This window comes from Mus caroli, unplaced genomic scaffold (assembly GCF_978045245.1).
Source record: "Mus caroli unplaced genomic scaffold, Mus_caroli_1 scaffold_19, whole genome shotgun sequence".
NCBI lineage: Eukaryota > Metazoa > Chordata > Mammalia > Rodentia > Muridae > Mus > Mus caroli.
In genome coordinates this window covers 54,773,453-54,793,981 of record NW_028227274.1, presented here as the reverse complement: position 1 = coordinate 54,793,981, position 20,529 = coordinate 54,773,453, and the positions used below count along the sequence as shown (strand labels likewise).

The window sequence follows — 20,529 nt, the reverse complement described above, 5'->3', positions numbered from 1 at the left end:
AGGCAGGACCATCTGAGACTATTGATGCCTACATCTGAAGCATTTCTCTGTGGGAGAGGGGCTGACACGCTCAGCAGAGCCTTTGGTACCCCCAGGAAGCCAGTGGTGTCGTTTTAGTGTGAAATCTAGCAGGCTGAAGAGCCAAGAAGAGCCAGCGTTTGAGTTCATACTCAAGGGCAGGTAATGGCTTCTGTCCATGTAGAAGGCAGGAGGGGGAGAGAGTTTCCTCTTCCTTGGGGGAGCTCCAGTGGCTTTGTTTTATTCTAGGCTCTGAATTCCCACATTAAGGGCTCTGATCTGTCTGTCAACTTAAGCAATAAACTTATCCACAGATAAACTATCCAGTATAACGTTGAATCAAATATTTAGGCACTTGTGGCCCTGTCCAGATGACATGTAAAATTATACATCACAGCTCTGGGCCACCTGTGCCTGCCTGTCTTTTCTACCTTTAGTTATAGGTGATTATTTGAAATAGTAACTTTTTGTCTTCTTTACAACAGTTGTTGTCTCTTGTGATTTTTGCCATGTCCACCGCCCATCATTCAGAAACAAACCTTCCTGCACTTGAAGCCATTATACGATACAACAAAAAGAGACTGCTAATATTATGCAATGCTTGGATCCTAAAACCAGCTCATAAAAACAGCCCAATCATAAATAGTATTTCCACCTGGCAATGGTGGTCCACACCTTTAATGCCAGCATTTAGGAGGCAAAGGTAGGTGGATCTCTGTGAGTTCAAGGCCACCCTGGTCTACAGAATTAGTTCTAGGTAGGACAGCAAGAGCTACACAAAAAAAACAATGTCTCAAAAACAAACAAATAGTATTTCCAAGTGTGGGAGTTGAGGTACTGTTCCAACTCTCTCCCCAGCCATTCTGTCCCCAGGGAGAGAATGTAGTCATAAGTTTCCAGTCTACCATGCTCACACTGCAGCTCACACAGCAAACAAGGACCTGGGCCTTGTGTAGGGTCTTATTTAACACACGGCAATCCCCTTTTCTGTACTCTAGAAGTATTGTGAGTGGGTGGGAAAGAGATTCCCTTCCTTCTTAAGTGTTCTGCCTCTTTCTCCACATGTTCTGTTATTCTTTGGTTGATGAGTGAATGGTTGGTTGGACGGCTGGTTGTGGTTTTGAGACAGAATCTCATAGTAGAGCTCAGGTTGCCTTCAAACGCACGATATCCCTGCCTCTGGCTCTAGAATGCTGGTATTGCAGCCACAAACTCCGAGCTCATCCCAGTTTTTTTTTTTTTTTCAAACAATTCTTTTCATGCCAACCTAAGAAGACTCCGAGTGGGGATAAAATTTAAAATGCTTTATTTTAGATATACCACCCATTACTATGTTGAGTTTAAATTCATGACCTGCCTACTCATTTTCTTCAATGAACAGATAAGAATAACTGAGTTCCAATGTGCAAATGAATACAAAAGTCATTCAAAGTTCAAGAGAGAAATTTAAAAAAAAAAAAAAAACAAGACAACCATCAGTTAGCAGAAGGAATACGGGACTGCCTCAAAGTCATCAGAGAAGTCATATTTCTAAGTACCAAATCTATGTCACCCATATGACTATATGATTTAACAAAATGTATTATTAAGATAGTGAATCTATCTGTTCATTCAGTGAGTCAGCAAACACCTTTAAGTGCCCATTGTAAGTTGAGAACTTATAACCAGCAATAGGTCCTAATATAATAAGAAAAGGAGGTATCAGATGCCTAGGAGTTCCATGAAGTTTGCCGTTTAGTGCCATCTTCCCAATCACTGCCTTGCCATTAACAAAGATTGCTCATGTACGGAAACTGTGGATGCTTCTGTCGTTTACAAAACAATGTAGTTTACTGAAGCAGATTGAAGCTTTTTTATCCTTACAACTAATAAAAGAGGCTTATGGGAGTTAGAAAGAAATAAAGAAAATGACTTCACCATCATTTGTAGATACACAAGCATCTTTAGATGGCCTTTTTACTCTTTTTAATGAAAATATTCCAAAACCGCCACAGTGATGGGTAATTCACCTCAGAACTCATTTTCATTATTTGTGTAATTTTTAATTCTCCCAGCTTTTAGTCCCATGTACATCGGAACCACATAAAAGCTATAAAAAGATGCTGAGGGTCTGCCATGTTTACAGCAGAAAATTCTGTTCCTGGATTTGCCACAGTGATCATCATTTGTGAATTTAAGAAGTGAGTCCAGTTTATGAACATACAGAGCTGGAAGAATCAGCCAGGATTGTTTCCACGCATAAGCACTGCCATGGGTTACCTTAGGGCATATATTTTATGTCATCTTGAAAGTAGAACTTAATAAAAAGTCATGATAAAGTATAGTCTAGTCTCCTTGGAGAGTAAATATTCTTATGACCCAGATCCAAGAGTTGCAAAGGCCCCGATTTTGTTTCTTAAAGCAGTATATCCCTCCCTAGTACCTAGTAAACATGTATGTAGTAGGGCTGCACAAGCACTGTATAAACAAGGTGAAGGTGCCTGGCTTACAGAAATGCTGAGATCAATAGTTGAAAGTACAGGTATGAATTCAGTTTGGCTTTTTCTTTGTTGTTGGAAAGGTGCAAACACATCCTCCCCTGGAAAGGAATAAGACCACACATTCCTTTGTATCTGCACTGAATGCTTCGGAGTAGCTACCTCATTCTGAAGTCAAAATGGTATCCAGGTGTTTTGCAAGCTTAGTGGGGACAAGGAGAAAGTGCCAAGCACTGTTGTGGCCCATCTGGCATCTCAGATTTACTCCCCAAGGCATAGCCAAAGGGAGAGAGTTTTCTGTTGTAGGGAAATATCACGTCTCACACTCCAGTAGAACCCCTTGTCCTTAAATTTCCTGTGCACCTTGATGTGTGCATCTGTCTTATCCAGATGTTTCCTGGCATGATCTGGCTCGTCTTTCTCAGTCCAAGATCTAGTGGCAGGGTTTCTCAGCCTGTACCTCCTCAGGCGAGGCCCTTTAAATAATCTCTGTAATAGTTGCAAAGTCCTGTTGATGACATTCTTTTTCTTGGCTATATGACGAAGTTACATAATTGAGTTCTACTACCTGGGGGCAAAAGCCTCCATTTGTCTCATTCCCCATCACATTTTTTTCTGTTTACCTACTTTGCCTCTCAAAGTACTGTTTTGCATCCCATACTAATGAATGTCAGTATTAGAGAGGACATGTGCATTGGCTTGAACAAAAATAGTGAAGGCTGGTGAATCCTCTGGATACATTTGAGGTTAGGTGGCCCTTACACAGCAGTCATGGCCAGCAGTGTTTGCTGTCGTGCCAACCTTTGTGCTAGGTACCTCATACACATTATTTCACTTCATCTTCAAACAGACATGATGGCTACCGTTTTGTCCCCAGCTTGCAAAGAAATCACTGAAAAGCAAAGGGATTCAAACCCAAAGTGTCTAATTGAAGACTCACACAGCAAATCATTGTACCAGGAAACATTTTCCTGGTGTTTCAAAAAGGGAAATTGTATCTGGGTGTGGTGGCACATGTCTATAGTTCCAGCACTCTGGAAGCTAAGGAAGAGGATCATGAGTTCAAAGCCATCCTGGGCTACATAGTTTGACCCTGTCCAAATATGAGACAAATGGGGTTAGGTAGTAACCCATCTTGCTGGTCCAGCTGACGCTTTCTAGTTTCCACATGAGTCAAGTTGACTATGCCAATCACCTACCCACTGACTCCTACTTTCTTCCCATGTGCCCAAATTGGAATTTTGCAATAGGGATTATAGTTCAGATAGTCCTAAGATCAGTGGTTAAATCTTCGACACTTAAGAGTTTCTGGTTCATATGTATTTGTGCCTTGGTTTACATTAGTAAAGTCAGGACTTGGAGATCCAAATACTGGAGTGTACAACATCACTGTCCAACCAGAGCCATTCACTAAGCAGCTCTTCAGCAGCAGCGAGCTGCTATTGTTAGTTTATTTGAGGTTTACACTTTTCTTTTACTTCTGAAGGAACGAACAGATCAGCCTTTTCATAACACGTGCAAGGCTTTCACTTACAGAGGCAAGATGTGTCCTGCCGCTTCTTAGTTCAACAGCTTTCAGTAAGTCCCAGTGAAGCACTCCTCCATCCTACCTCACCTCCTTGGAAAATGTCTGTTAATGTATCCCCCTCTTCAGAGCAGCAATGCTCAAGATAGTGTCTACAGTGCAGAAATTTCCAGGTTTCACCCCTCTTACTCTTCCTGTCACTGCGTTCCTGGTCTACACTCAGTAAACTAGCTGGAAATGCCGATGGGCACTTGAGTGTCTAGTTTTCCCAAAATACACGGTTTTTATGAGTGCTTCTTGAACTGTTAAGGACAGAGCAAGCATAGTATCTTCCCATTATCACTCTGTCTTAACGTCTAAGTGACAGATGCCTGTCAGCACAAGGAGACAATAGGAAAAAAGAATGTGCCTGCTCTAAGAGAACAGAAAAGAAAGACCCTGGATTCCTGCCTTAGAGACACTTGTCAACTGTTTTAAAAGATTTATGGGTGCCTCTGTGGGGATGCCCACAAAGTGTCTAAGCATTTTCATTCTCATTAGAAGAAAAGAGAAACATTTCTCATATATGTGCAGATTTTCCCCTGGTGAAAGCTTGCCCAATATGTATTAGCCAGCATGGCACTGAGCAGGATATGGCCACCTGTAAGTTTCACTGGGCAGGATCACAAAGTCTAAACACTAGGCCCTCTGCCAGTGCTATCCATGGGCTTGCAGTGCCTCTGGATGTGTCTAACACATAATATGAGATTGGAGACCTTCAGGGGACAAGAGACACCAATGGGACGTAGAGCAGCAAGCAAAAGAAAAACCCTTTGCGAGTCATTCTCACTATCCCTGAGGAGTAAGTAAGGTCAGAAGGCCTCTGATCACAGGGGCATGAGAGAAGACAGCACCAACCACAAGAAAATAGTCTTGGATACCAACGCAGGTCAAGGAAACCATGCCTAGCCCTGCAACCTAGAGTGCTATGATATGGTAAGACCAGGTCTAATTTATTTTACATCCTTGAAGCCACAAGTCTGGTTCCCCTCGTTTAAATATTGGTTTGTTTGCTCATATGTGAGTGTTGTGTGTTCATATATGAAGGCAGGTACATGCCCTGGCAGTCAGTGGAGGTCAGAAGGCAACTTGGGTGTCAGTTCGTATCTGCCTGTCTGTTTGAGACAGTCTTGTTTGCAGCTCTGTTACATGTTCCACGGTAGTTGACCTAAGCGTTTCTGGGGGAGTACCCTGACTACCTTCCTCCTTGCAGTAGGAGCAATGGGAATTCAGACACACTGGCAATGTACATGGGTTCAAGGTTATCAGACTTGCTCAGCCAACTCCCCAGCCTCTAGTTTTACACATTCGAAAAGAAGAGCTTGTTATTATATAATGATTCGATTCTTTATTTCACGGGAGACAAATGAGCCCTTTAAGGAGAATATAAACAAAACAAAATGCTTCAGTTATTATAGGATATCACCAATTCCTATAGGAAGACACCAATCCTCACTCTGAAAATTGTCAGACATAAGAAAGAATTAAGCAAGAATCCTTCCTTTTATGTATAAATTGAAATTCAGGATGCTGCATTGGTTGACAAAGAAAAGGTCTTTGTAGCAAAAAAAATCCCAACTCCTGAATGGAAAGGGGAAGTACAGCTGGAAAAGGGAGGTATTTCTATCATCCACAAGTGAGGTAATTCAGATACCTGTCACTAATGGACAAAATCATTGCATCTTTAAAAGTGACAAAACTGGGAACTTTCTGCAACCCACTAAAAGTTGACTTCCTGGTATGATGCACCACAAACTATACAATACCGTCCTTGCACTCTTATCAAGTGAGAGTTGGGCTTGAAATCAAGCTGAGCCATAGGTATAAACTTCCAGGAAAGGGAAGAAGGGGCCAGTGAGATGACCCAAGGGGAGACAGTGCTTGCTGCCAAGCTGCACAGTGTGAGTTCAATCCTTAGAACCCACGGGGTGAAAGGAGAGAATGGTCTTTTCCAAGCTGTCCTCTGACTTCCACAGTCTTGCCATGGCAAATACATACATACATACATACATACATACATACATACGTACATAAATGTTATTTTAAAGTAAAGATGAGGGAAGAAGGCATGGAGAGAAAGTAAGGCTATGCATAAGGAACACGGGCTCAATCAATAAATACAAATGTGATTTGTACAAATTGTTTGAATAATTTTCAAAAGTCTGTCATAAAGAGATTTTTCTCCCAAGGCAGATAAATATGAGTATGATATAGATATTATTGCATAATATACATTATATAATAATGCATAGGATATGTTACATAATAGCAAATGTATTCATTTATTTATTGTGTCTTGCTTGGTTGGTTGGTTGGCCTTATATTCTAATAGAGTTTCTCTGTGTGTGTAGCCCTGACTGTCTTGGAACTTACTCTGTAGACCAGGCTGGTATCAAACTCAGACATATGCTTGCCTCTGCCTCCCAAGTACTGGGATTAGAGGCATGCACCACCACTGCCCAGCTCATAATAACAAATTTATTATAAAGTTTGTAAGATATAATTACATTGGGCTGAAATAAGAAATGCTCATATTTTTTAGAAACATACTGAAAGACATAGAAGGGAGTTGACATGACTTCTGGGCTATGTTATGAAGTCTTAAGAAAGGGAGAAAAGGAAGTAGGGAGAGAGAGGAAAGGGGAGAAGGGGGGAGGAAAGACTAAATGGGAGTGCCGAAGTCCTGATTATTTTTTACATTGAAATGAAGTGGTATGTGTGGGTTCAATGTAATGTCCCATTTGTTTGGTGTTTTTCATGAAAAAAAAAAAAAAAAAAAACGTTAAATATTTCTGAGGATCACGATAGGGATCCCATTGCCTATAGACAAATCAGGACCTAAGACTTGATAACGGTTATTATCTAAGGATTAGGACATGTTATGTCCTTATTGCTTTTAATTACCTTTGTTAAAAAAATAAATTTAAATAAACTTCATTTTTGAAATAGACACTCTAAAGCACTTCCTTGTTTGATAGCAGGCGATGGGAGCCGAGTTTGGGAACCTGTCCCCAGTGTTAGTGCTGATCTTAGCTAGAATAACTTGCATCCTTCAGCATCTGCAGTGGTTGGTCTCTGGGGACTTATCTAACTACATGTGGTTTTCACATTTATTAGTGAAACTGGAGATTCAAGAATAAAACACTGTCCGCAGGAACATTGTGTTAATTTGTGACACACCAGAGATTTTTTTTTTTTTAGCCCATAAAGCAAATGAATGAGCTCTGTGGGGGCATGGCTGTTATTTTCTCCCTCGAAGGCAGTAAAGACCTACAGTATTTATTAAGCACTTAGAAAAAGGGAAATGAATAGTGTTATGAATGTAGAAAAATACACTCACACTGTTGCCATCAATAATGTGATTTTTCTGTCTGTTTTAAAGGAAAACGGGATGCAAATTTTAAAATGTGGACCTCTGTGCATTATTAAGTTGTTTTGTTTGGGATAATTATGCAATTCAATATCAATATAAAGTTACTTCTCTTTCTGTCAAACAGGCTGAATTGAGTTAAGAAGCCTTAGTCGTTAATTTTGATAGTGCTGACTAGATAGAGAAAGGGCCAGACCTCATGTTTGACTCAGGACCTTTCCTCTGTGGAACTGAAGAAGTTTAAGGGCTCTCTTCTTGTGGGTATCAGCCCTCTTTGTAAGGTGACAGTGCGCTGGAGTGCTTCTACCAGGCTTTAGTGGGTGACTTCCCAGGAGGACCAGGGAGAATGCAGACCCACCCTTGCCAGGAAAAAGGCCAGGTTGAGCCAGCACCTCAGAGGCTGGGAATAGGAGAGGCTCCTCTGCACCATGGTACAGGGAACCCTTACAAGTTCTGAAGTCAAGGCATACAGGGAGAGCTAGGCAGGTCCCCGCAAAGGTGCAAGTGCAGAAGTGGAGAAGCTGACAAGCTCAGTGAAGAGTGCTGAGGCTCTGTGAAAAGATTTGTAAATGCTTTGCATTGAGGTAGGCATGAAATAAGTTTCAAAATCAAGGAAGAGACTCTATTGGCCAATTTCATGGTTCACAAGAATCCAGGATATAAACTGAAGTGGCTAAGCGATAACGTGATCTCAGGTTGCTGCCTTCTTTAGCTACTTTATTATGTGCTTGCTTTCCTTCTCTCCTTCTTTCTCTCTTTCTTCCTTTCTTCCTTCCTTCCTTCCTTCCTTTCTTCCTTTCTTTTTTAATCTTATTTTAAAAATAACAACAAAACCCCACTGGAGCCATTTTAAGGAACCCATAGAAATGAGTCTGGGAAGAGTCCAACTGACATGATGAAACACCCCCACAATCCCAGCACTGGATAGAGTAAGGCAGGAAGATCATGAATTTGAGACCAGGTTAAGAAACATAACAGGACCCTCAGAGAACAGGTGAATTTTGTTATAAGAAAAGATGCAGCAAGCAGTATCTGTGGCCAAGAAAAGCAATTCCCTGAGGCATTTCTGTGATTTTTGCTTATCTTTATAAAAACTGTCCAAGCAGATACTAGTGGTACACACATACACACACCCCTAAATGCAGAAACACTTGAAGACCTGCTCTGATTCATGTCTATTGACTGCATATGAAAAACTTGGTGTTTTGAGGAAAACCCAGAAGCAACCCTGGCTTAAAGTAAGTCAGTAGCCAGCCCTGTCTAGGAGCACGGGAGGCTCGAGTGAAGAACTGGCTCATCTGCACAGCTAATGCTGGGTTGCTTGAGGATAGAAAGGCAAATAAAGAAAAGGGACCAATCCCAGATCAACTTCCTCAATGCCAGGCGTTCACTTGCATGCTAATGCAGCATAGATATGAATCTAACAACAAATTAGGAAGTTCTAGTTTCAAATGTGTTTAGCTTCCTTGTAACTAGGGAGTTTCTTCTCTTGCCAACACACTTTCCTCTGCCTCCATATCGTCATGCATGCTGGCCATGCATGGAGTGTGTTTGGTCAGCACAGGGCACTCTGAGAGTCATTTGAAGACTACACTATACTTATATATTTCCTTTCCAAGAGACATCATATAAACATCTCTCTCTGTTTTGCCTATCCCCACCCCTTACTATTTTCTAACATGGTGTTTTTAAACTTCTTGACCTGCCCTCAGAACTCCTCTAAGAAACCCCACCTCCTCCCCAGCCCAGCGGGGACTCTGTGTGCGCGAGCCAGTTGTTATTTACAAGTGTAATTCAGCTGCCGATGTATCTTTGAACACACAGAGTTGTTACGGGAATTTTTTTTAATTGCCATTTTCATCTCTCTAATTAAAATTAAATGGAAAAAATGGATAGCCTCCAAAATCTGAATTAATTTCATGAGTACTTCTTCAGGGGGAAAATATGTATAAATATGATAATTGGTACTTTATTTGCCTTCAGCAGAACGAGGAGGTTTTTACCTGGGTGAAGAGAAAATATAGTCATTTTTAATGAGAAAAATAAGGCTTGTCTGATGCTTCTGATACTTCTTGTGGCTACAAATCTGAATTAATTACATGAGCGAGAAATGATAAATAACTCTGAATCTACCTTTAACACAGTGCACTAGGAACATGTTAGCAGAACGCAGTTGCAGCGGGCTTCCCTTACGCTGGGCTGACGCTTTCCCTCCCTGTAGCTCATCCTCAGTAGTTACACATTCCTCAAGAAATTGCCATTCTCCCACTGTCAAAACCTTCATCATGCTTAGAATCAGGCAATTCAGTTGTTTACTGTGCTCTGTCTGTGACAATGAGCACATACCAGAAATAATGACACAACAGAGAAGGGTGGGGGTTGTTTAGTTTAGTTTAGTTTAGTTTAAATTTTGTGTTTTCACTTATTGCGTAAGCCAGGGCTTCCCTCTACAGACTCATCAAGTGCCTGATGGACATGTTTATTAAAACATGGAACGACATACTGTGTTCTACATTAATGAGGTCGGTGAAGCATCCAGAAGAAATGTGTAATTTGGAAGCCTGCGTCTGTAAGCACAGCCTTGCCATGGCCATTTAAGTAATGAAGCAGCCACTCTGTGGCTCCACATGCGTAGTGAATGGCCTCCTTGGCGTGTTTCTGAAAACGTCAACGTTGCTGGTAATTGTGTCCCGAAATCTCCTTGGAGAGTCTTTGTGTCCTGTTCTCAGAAGAAATATGTGGCTTTTACACGTTAATAGTTCTGAAATTAGTCATTTGCTCCATTTTCATTGGAAAGGAAGGTCACTGTGTGATTTTTCTACCTCCCCTTATTTGCTCTGAACATTCAAGATACTCGGCTCATCAGCCATGCAATGCACTGTCTGCTTTTAACATGCCTGAGAAGCCAAGGAAATGTTCCATCAAAGAGCAGTCCTATTCTCAGGGACTGCTCTGAGAATCCTGCCTGCCGAGCTACCTCAGAATGGAAGTTCTCAGACAGAGCAGTATTGCCACTTTTCCCGTGTCAGCCACCGACTGCCCTGCATTGCCCACCCACTGGAAGAGGCCATGCTCCTTGAGCATGTATGTAGCCCTTGGAGAGAGGCTAGAAGATCTTTTACAGCTCCTTTATGGTGCAGATCATGCGAGGAAGTTGAAATTAGGCTTCTGAGTTCTGTCCAGTGCTAATGACATGGAACTCTGCAAGCAAGAGGATATCCAACCAGGGATATCTATCCATCTGTGATGCCTTTCTCCCAGAACTCAGGGTACTGGAGTCCCCTGAACTATCAAAGACATAGATGGTGATGAGAAGTTGTTGATCTCTGTCTGTAGCCTGGAAGAGGCCTGGGGCTCCAGATTGTCTGGTTCCCCGCACTTCTTGGGAAATGTCAAGTAAGCTTTGAGATAGCTGCACCCTATACTACTAGAAACTTCCTAGGACTAGCTAACACATCCTCAAAAAAAATTTTTTTTTCAGCTGGGCGTGGTGGCGCATGCATTTAATCCCAGCACTTGGGAGGCAGAGGCAGGCGAATTTCTGAGTTCGAGGCCAGCCTGGTCTACAGAGTGAGTTCCAGGACAGCCAGGGCTACACAAAGAAACCCTGTCTCAAAAAAAAAATTTTTTTTCAAAAGTTTATTTATATAGAAGAATTAATAAGTGATTTTTTTTCTTGTATTTGCTCCATTGACTAGCTCTGGTTACGAAGGTGACCCAAGACCAGGCCCTTCCAGAACAAGTTTGCACCTGTAGCTCCTGCCTCTCTTATCTTTGTAGTTGATTGTAGTGACAACATTTACATGAGCTGTAGTCTCCTAATAAATGTTTAAATGTTCAATATACTACTGCTAACTGACTACAAGATCACAGAGCAGATCTTTGAGGCGCATTCCTCTCGCTAGACCTGCTGCTCATTGGCTACTAGCTACTCCGAACTTTTAAGGATCACTGCTATCTTTGGTTACTAGTTCTTAAAAGCTCTGCAGTTAAGCATTAAGTTGACTGAAGCCTTACTTTTGCTGCAGACCACCAGGGCAGTTCACACGTGCAACTTAATACTAGCTAGCACTCACACTCTTAGACTTGGGTTCTACCTTTTAAACCTTGTGGATAAATTAAAAACTCAGAGATGTTACTCTAACAAATTTCTGCCTCTCAACCTGCACCTAAGAGACTAAAGTTAACTGGACTGAAATTTTACTTCTGGTACAGTTAGGCCTGGAAAGGAACTCTGGCGTGGCTTATGCTTGGTTTTTCAGTATGTTCTTGATTGCTAGATTAGTTGAGGTCAAAGTTAAGTGGCTGCTGTAACACATAGACCCAGACATCTCCAATGTCACAGCATTGGTGATCAGATATTATTAAACATTTCATCTCTACATGAAGTCAGTGAATATGGACAAGGTTCCCTGTCCAGCACATGGAAGGACTCAATGTCAGAGTTCAAGTGCAAAAATACAGTGCAAAATAGATTGAAGTCCATAGGCGAAGGTGTTCAAAAGACAGAAATCAGATATAGCTCAGGCTAGAAAAAAATTGGAATTAATATGAACATGGTTCAAAACATAAGTTATGTGTATATAAATGTCCCTATTTTATTAACTTATTTTAACTTTTTACTTAGGATTTTTTTTTTCAATTTTGTGTGCATTGATGTTTTTCCTGCATGTATGTTTATATACCACATGGGTATCTGGTTCCCAAGGAGGCCAGGAGAGGGTAGCAGATCCCCTGGAACAAGAGTTATAGATGGTTGTAGGCTGCCATCAGCATTGCTGTGCTGTCATCAGAATATAGTTTGTACCCCAAAAGGCGTGCATTCAGGAAGGCCCTTATTCTCATTAGTGCCCGGCTGTTGGAGTTTTAGCTCCTAAACTAATACATCTCTTCTCCTCACAAGAAGTCCACCCTCAAGTATTGTATTATAGCAATAGAAAACTTACTAATTACTCTCAGGCCTCACAAACCACCAGGTAAGGTGATTCGTGAAATAAAAACATTCAAAGTTCAGATAGTCAGGAGCGCTCAGGGAAGTCTGAAAGACTGTCTTGTTCTCCTCATTTGTTCATTGGGTGGTGCATCTCCTGTATGTGCAACCTGCTGCCCAGACCACATGTTTCCCATAAAGCCATGGATACAGCCCAACACATTGCAGGTGACTTCATGTCACATTGGACACACGAATAAATTGTGTGCCTCTAAGAACAGAGGTGGGATTATTTTGGTTTGGGGAGGGTTGTTTTACTTTGTGATCCTCATGGAGCGCTCCCATTGCTGAGGCACTGGGCTGTAAGGTGAGCCTGAAGTGCTTTTTGAATGCTTTCCTTCCCTCTCTCCCACCACCCCAGAGTCTGCATCTTCATGATGCCAGCCACGTTCCCATGGAAATCACTTACCAGTGGCACACTGTTCCAGAAGCCCGGCGATGATTAGCTACAGCCTGGTTGGAGCTCCTGCTTTTGTAAAACCTGGGCTGTGTCCTTTGCGAGGGTCATAGTTTTAACAGACAAGCCTTTTATTTTAACAATTCTCTAATCAGGCTTTCATTTATTTAGCCTCCTGATCCGTGTTCACTGTCTCCCTCCTGTTCACCTACGCCTACTCTTCCCACTGTGTGCAGCTGAGTTTGCCTAGTACCAAATCATCCTTTATTCTCAGCCTGAGAATGAAATTGTACAAGGTCTCAACTCCTGCCAGCAAAGGGCTGTCCTATCAGTGCAGCTTGAGATTTCAAGTTTGCATATACATAACTTCTTCCTGGCAGTGTAGAAAGTCTTAGACGGGCTTAGAAGCTGCTTTGTTTTCCCATTGAGAAAGCAGTAGAATGGTGCTTGAAATTCTGCAAAAAGATCAGTGGAAGATCAGTGTAGCTGCAAACCCACAGTTCAGCTCTTTAGAGTATCCAAGGCAATAGCCTGCTGTTTTCCCAAGAGGCTCCAAGCAAGACAGGGAAATGTGCCAGGCCATTTGTCACTGCCCCAGGTGCAAGCCAATTGGTGCATACAGCCTGCAGGCCTGCAACTACCCACCCATGCCTCATCTCAACCCCTGAACTTCCTCCTCCGTAAGATCGGGGCGCAGTGTGCTCTCTTCTCTCCTCCTATGCATGAGTAACTGATTGGATCCATTCACCCGGGGCTGCAACCAACTCAACCATCTCCACTGTGCTCAAGCACATTCATGCTGTGTGATTCCTCCCACCCCAGTTTGAAATCCAAGAATAGTCTTTTTAGGACTTGTGGGATTCTCTGCCAGCATGGCAGTCTTTGAATCTCAGAGGTATTTAGTAGTATAGAGTAGGCATGCTGGTCTGTTCTTCCAGGAGAGCTAGATTGGAATAGCTCTCCCGTTTACTCCTAAGCTGATTGATGGCTTAGAGTAGTGGGTCTCAATCTGCGGGTTGCAACTCCTTTCAGGATCAAATGACCCTTTCACTCTGGTCACCTAAGATCAGCGGAAGATGTAGACATTTACATCATGATTTATAACAGTAGCAAAATTATAGCTATGGAGAAGCAATGAAAATAATTTTATGATGGGGTCACCACAATATCAGGAACTCTGCTGAAGGGTCAACAGCATTGGGAAGGTTGAGAACCACTGGCTTAGAGTTTCTGAGGTGTATGGCTCTGTAGACATAGCACAGTAAAAGGAGCCAACGATTTGCTTGAAGGAGAAGCAAGGTAGAGATGCCCATGTCCCTTCATGTTGAACACAAGTGCTCAGAACCCACTAGTCAAGTGGCTGATAATGTCCCTTTGTTTGTGAAACGTGAAATGAAGTATATCACTCAGAAGCTAAATTGTAGATAAAAAATAAGTCCAAGAGAAACTGCTTCTAGAATATTTTAGGGGCATTTTGTTGTAGATGTAGGTCACTACTTCATTGTGTTGCTAGTGAATGACCATGCCTGAATTGGGTAACCTAACCGGGGAAAGCCCTGGCTCCCACCAGCCACTGTGCCCCCACCCCTGCCCCCTTCTGTTCAGCAAGCATAGGGAGAAAGTGCTTGACTCTCTGGGCTGGAGTTATGCAAAAGCCAAAAATAGACTCTCAGAGTGCACCCAGACATAATGATTCCATGCAGCAGAAGGTCACTGTGTCTGCTTTTCCTGCCAACACACCCCTGGCTCTTCATCTATGGCTGCTTTGTGAAGCAAGAGAGCTGTGCCAGGAAGCTGCACTCTGTGGCTGCGAGGCATTATGAGAACTTAAAATCATGTCAATGAGTTTTTGTCAGGGTAGGCTAGAGGAGGGCTTACACACAGTTCTAGAGGAAGACCATCTTTTAACATCCTTTTGTTTGTTGGCCTGAGAGCTACTGTAACTCCATTTAAAAGGGAAAAAAAAAAGTCTCTGGTTCAGCTACAATCAATCTCCACCCTGCTATGTCTGCCAAAAAACACAAAAAGGTATCTGCCCAAAAAGAGTTCTGTGGTTCTGTGAATCGATCATATATGTAATATAAAGTGAAGCAACAAAACCTATTTTCCCATGTATATGCATGTTAACATGTATTAGCACATGTAGGGGTGTGCACGTGGGTGTGTCACCCAAGCCCAAAGTTGGTTTGGTGCCTCAGTCTCTCTCTCAGTCTCTCTCTCTCTCTCTCTCTGAGGCTGAAGCTCACCAATTTCCATTATCTTAACTAGCTAGCTTTTTCCAGTAATCCCCTGATTCTGTCTTCTGAGTGCTGGGTTACAGGCAGCGGCCATATCTACTGCTTGCATGTGGTCTCTGGGAGCCTGGACTCTGGGCTTCATTCCTCCACAGCAAGTACCTTATCTACAGAGCTATCTCTGTGACTCTATTTTTTTTTAATTCTATACCATCTAATTTTTTTTTTTAATTTTCAATATAAAGTCTATGAAATGTCATGGATAGACAACCACTGCCTGTGTTCCTGCATCACCCGCCTGACCAAGGATTGGCATCCACAGCCATTTCCCCATTATTGAATGCTAAGGGCTGCTGACAGGAACACATATACACAAGTACCCTGAGAAGATTCTGGCAATAAGGAAAAAGGAAACCAGCCACACACCTACCTCAGTAGCAAGGATGGAGATCATGGCCATCTATCTGAAATAATCATACCTGGGCTTGTCAGGAGGGAACCTGTCCACTCAAGTACATCTGAAAACACTGTGTTCTTGTCCTGATGCACGCATCATTCTGAAAGTTGGACAGATCCTGTTTTCCAGACCCGTAGGGATCAAGTCAAATATAATGCGTAGAGAGACACACATCTCCAGGAAGAACCACCCCTGGGAGAATCCCAAGTATCTTGTCAGGAGTTAGAGGGAGAGACAAGGTTTGCATTAGCTGAACCTGAGCTCTGATGACCCTGGCTGCTTGCAGACAAGAGCTCAGTCTATGAGCCAGTCCTGTCTACTGAGTTCGGGCCTGTGGAGCATGCGGTGAACAGGATGATGGAGAGAGCACAGTGGGTGGTGGTGCCCTGTCACCTCGAGTTGGGTGCAGTGAATTCTGCATGTTTTCTCACAATGCACACGTGTGTCTTTGGCTGTTCAGTGGTAGACAAAGGAAAAGCTAGTGGTGATGTATTTATTTTAATGTCCATTTGAAAAACAAAACAGTTCATCAAACTACTCCTTGCCGGAACAGCTGTTTGAGACTGGCTCAGCTGGGTGAGCTTCTGAGTGGGAAGCTAACCTGTGGCTTGCAAGGTAGAGTGTTCTAGTACAGGACCCAGATGTGGCAGAGGTTGGAAAGTGATGAAGTGACCACACTTGGCGAATGATGCCCCGGAATGTACAAGTTAGCCAAAATCTTTGCTTGTCTTCCTTTTTTTTCTTCTTCTTCCCTGTTTTTAATCTCAGTATCTCTGAATAAAACTGCATAGAAAAGAAATTGCTTATAAGAAAAAAAATAGGTGCGAGCAGTTTTCATAATGATTCTAGTAACTTTTAGAGAGTGTCAACAAGGACTTATTGCATCTCTGGGGCTGAGCGGGAGAACTGCGTATCTTCTCTTCAGATCTGGGCTTCAGGGCTATCATTCTGTGCCCTCCCAGAAAGCAGAGCTCCTGACTGTGTGTATATATACACACATGCTTGCTGTCTTGTTCCTAAGCAGGTGTTCATAACTCTTGTGGCCTATGTGCCTATGAGTGGGTGTGTGCAAATGTATGTGAATATGCTTGTATTAAATAGTAACAAGATAATAATGCTACATCCAAGCTACCCTCATATTTATATTAAATAATGACATGCTGATGTTGGTGGCCCATAATTCTCCATTTTCCATTAACCATCCAGTCAAGTTAACTGTTTTCTGATCTCTCTTAGATGGACGTCCTCTATGAATGTGGAAGCCATTAACCGAGTAATTGCTGTCTGTTGCCATGACAACCAGTCGCTGCAGTCACCTGCCCGAAGTCTTGCCAGACTGCACCAGCTCAGCCGCGCCTGTGGTGAAGACGGTGGAGGATTGTGGCAGCCTAGTGAATGGGCAGCCACAGTATGTCATGCAAGTTTCAGCCAAGGACGGGCAGCTGCTGTCAACAGTAGTGCGGACTCTTGCCACCCAGAGGTAGTGCCACAGTTAAAATGAATGAATCTACAATTGATCCAAAGAGCTGGTGTGTCAGGTGGAGAATGCTAATGGAAGTGTAATTAGTGCTCAGGTCTTTGTGTCAGAAAAGGGAGGTGCTGGGAAAAAAGTAAAAAAAAAAAAAAAAAAGCCTACCCAAGTCCTGTTGCTGCTGTCTCCACAGCAGCAGAAGCATAAAGCTGAAATTCATGTTGTCACATTCCTCCTGAAGCCACTATAGAGAGCTAGGCAGGGGAGGGCTGCCACAAGATGTGGGGTGGCTTGCTTTACATTCGTTATTTTGACACTGTTGTGGCTAGTTTTGTCTTCTTGTCTCCAGCAGCTAACAACGCTAGCCCTTTGTTAGGACAAAATGAAGAAGTCGCCTGATTTCAGGTGACAGAGCCAAAGCAATTTGTAGGCTAGAGAGAAGGCCTTAGGTAGCCCAGGCTAGTCTCAAACTCACTGTGTAGCTGAGAATGGCTTTGAAGGCCGGATCCAGCATCCACCTCTTGCATACTGGGATTAGAGGCATGTGCCACCATGCCTGGTTATGTGGATAAAACCTTTGAGGTAACATTCCCAGTGTGCATGCAGCTTAGCGCTACCCAGTGGCTTTGCTGTCCGGGCTGTTCTCTGAGTGAGTCTCCTTTTGCTGTGTAGAAGTCTGTGCTGCCATCCCCTCCTTCACACTCTGCAACTCCATCCCTACCTCTTCATGCACACTCCAACCTGTGAAGTACTGCTGTTTCAACTGGTCTCCCTCTGTGAAGAAGAGGGAGGGCTCTTATTGGAAGCCATAGGCTGCCAAGATAATGGATGTACCATGTGTTTTCCAATCTTCTTTCAGAAAACAAACAAACAAAAAACCAACAACAACAACAACAAAAAAAAAAACTTGTATTTTCCTAGACCCATACCAGGCAGTTCACAACCTCCTATAATCCTAGTTCCAGGGAATCTGACACCTCTGGCCTCCTTAGGCAAATGTACTCATGTGCACACACACACACACACTATTAAAAATAATAAAAATCAATCTTCAAAATATGTGTGGCTGTCATAGAAAGAGAGGGAAGTGTGTAATGTATATTTTCCACTTCATGGAGAATCTCCAAAATGAATGTCAGTGGCCCTCTGTGAACCAAGGATGGATGGCAGTATGTACATCAGCTGCCCTGGCAGGCATCAATCAATCACCTTATTTGATCGAGAAGGGAAAGCTGTTTGCTGTAACTGGGAGCTCTGTATGTGTGTGTGTGTGTGTGTGTGTGTGTGTGTGTGTGTGTGTGTGTGCGTGTATGTATGTGTATATGTGTATGTGTGTGTATGTGTGTATATGTGTATGTATGTGTATATGTGTGTGTATGTGTGTGTGTATGTGTATGTGTGTGTATGTGTGTATGCGCCTCTCTTTCACCTACTCCTAGGCTACACAGCACTGCACAGCAAAGGCTGCAGTTTTTCCTGCCTATGACTCAAAGTGAACAAAGGAAGCCAGAAGACGAAAGCCAGCTGTCCCCTTTTCTCACCGTCCTGTCCCCAGAGCATGCATGGGTCTCCTGGGCAAGTGAGAGGACAGTCCTCCCTGTTCTAGCTTCCATTCACTCTCAGGGACCTTCCCAGAGAGGCCTGTGGGAACCAGCAGTGCTTCTCTGGTTGGCTCCATTTGGATCTGAGATAGCATTAAAAAGTAATGAGGCATGGACCTAGGTTAACATCATCTCTGGAGAACGTGGGAGGAAGAAAGCAGAGGGTGTGAAAGGAGACTAGGTTGTCAAAAGAATGACACCACTCTTTTAAAATGTCCTTCATAGAGGGAGCTGGCCCCTCTCGATGAAAAGGGAGTCTGTCTTAATTTGATGTTTCCTTTAAGCGTACATGGGGAGGGCCATGCGACTTGATTTTCCTCAACCTGAGTCATTCTGCAAGTGACAATAGCTAGCATTAACTAGATTTGGCTGTCTGCCAGTTCTCTACATGTAAGTCTCTGCTCTAGACCAACTTCTCTCACATCCTCACAATCACAATACTGAAGACTACACTTTTGAACCCATTTTAGAGATCAGAAGACTAAAGCCTGAGGAGATGAAGTTACTTGCTTGTAGCTTATAGACAAGCCCTGGAGCTTGGGTTTAAGCCCAGGTAGCTGGATTGCAGAGCTGGGAACCACTCACCAGGGCAAGCCCTCTTCAAGAAGTGTGAGAGAGTGGCTTTTTCCACACTTGAATGTAAAACTCTAGACAGCGTCCGGCTCGGTAGGACAAATTGACCACTTGCTTAAGGTATAGTGTTCTCAGCATCCCAGAGAGTAGCCTCCTCAAGCTCAAAGGCCCAGCCACACCAGCTTTGTGCCCCACTCTGCTTCAGAGTCAGTTACCACTTTACTCCCCTGCTCTCCACTCTCCTGCAGAATTGAAGAGAAATGAAAGGAACCTTGCCTACACCTTCATCTGACTCAAAATACGCAGTTTGTCTGGAAACTACAATTGATGTCATTTCAAAAGAGTTTGTTCTTGGTGTTAGAGCAATGACTCAAATGTTAAAAACACTCATTGCTCTCACAGAGGACCCAATTTCAGTTCCCAGAAACCTCATGGTAGCTCAGAACCATCCATAACTCCAGTTCCATGGATCCAGTGCCCTCTTGTAACTCCAGTGGGCACCAGGTATGCATGTGGTGCACAGACATACATGCAGGCAGAACACTCACACATGTAGAAATAACAAAATCTAAATGGCTGTTTAAACGGATATGTTCTTAATGGTGATGAATGATTTTTGTAGATTTATGTTACGTGTTGAGTGTTTCGTCTGCATGTATGTTTGTGTATGTGCACCACATCTGTGGCTGGTGCCTGCAGATGTCAAAAGAAGATGTTGGAACCCCCTTGAACTGGAGTTGCAGGTGACTGTGAGCCACCATGTGGATTCTGGAAATTGAGCCGCATCTTCTGGAAGAACAGGTGCATTTAACTATGGAACCATCTCTCCAGCTCATAATTTTATGTTTTGATGGATAGTTTGCCTGAACTGTTTCTGTGTCAAGACAGAAATATGGGCTGGAGAATATAGAAAAGAAAGAAGTGGGCCAGTAGATGGTTTGGTAGTTAAAGTTCTCTTCACACAAGCATGAGGGCCAGAGTTTGGACCTTCACCTACATCAAAGCCAAGCAGATGTGGCTGTTGTTTGTAATCTCAGCACTTGTGAGGTAGGGAGAGGAGACTCTCTAAAGCAAAGTGGCTGACTAGACTAGTTATCTATTTGCTAGTTCTGAGTTCAAGAGAGAAAAAGCCCTTGCCTTAATATATAAAATGGAAAGCAATTTCTACAGTGACACCCAGCATCAATTTCTGGGCCCTAGAATACATGGATGTGAATTGTGTGCCCATATATACATGTGCCCACACATCTGTAAATATACACACAGAGATACACATATAAAAAAGCTGTAAATTTTTAAGATACATACACATATTTAAACCAATCAATTCACAGTGATACCAAGTCTTTAATCACTTTGAAGATACACATTTTTCAT

At 42.8% G+C, this 20,529-nt stretch overlaps 1 protein-coding gene across 1 annotated transcript in view; it reads left to right on the top strand.

Annotated features, from left to right (window-relative positions):
• Marchf3 (membrane associated ring-CH-type finger 3) overlaps nt 1-20,529 on the top strand; it is a 145,203-nt gene that overhangs the window by 91,474 nt on the left and 33,200 nt on the right. Inside the window, exon 2 of the mRNA XM_021150520.3 lies at nt 16,744-16,987. Within this exon, the coding sequence (XP_021006179.1) occupies nt 16,800-16,987 (188 nt within the window). The 5' untranslated portion in view covers nt 16,744-16,799. The remainder of the gene's footprint in view (nt 1-16,743; nt 16,988-20,529) is intronic.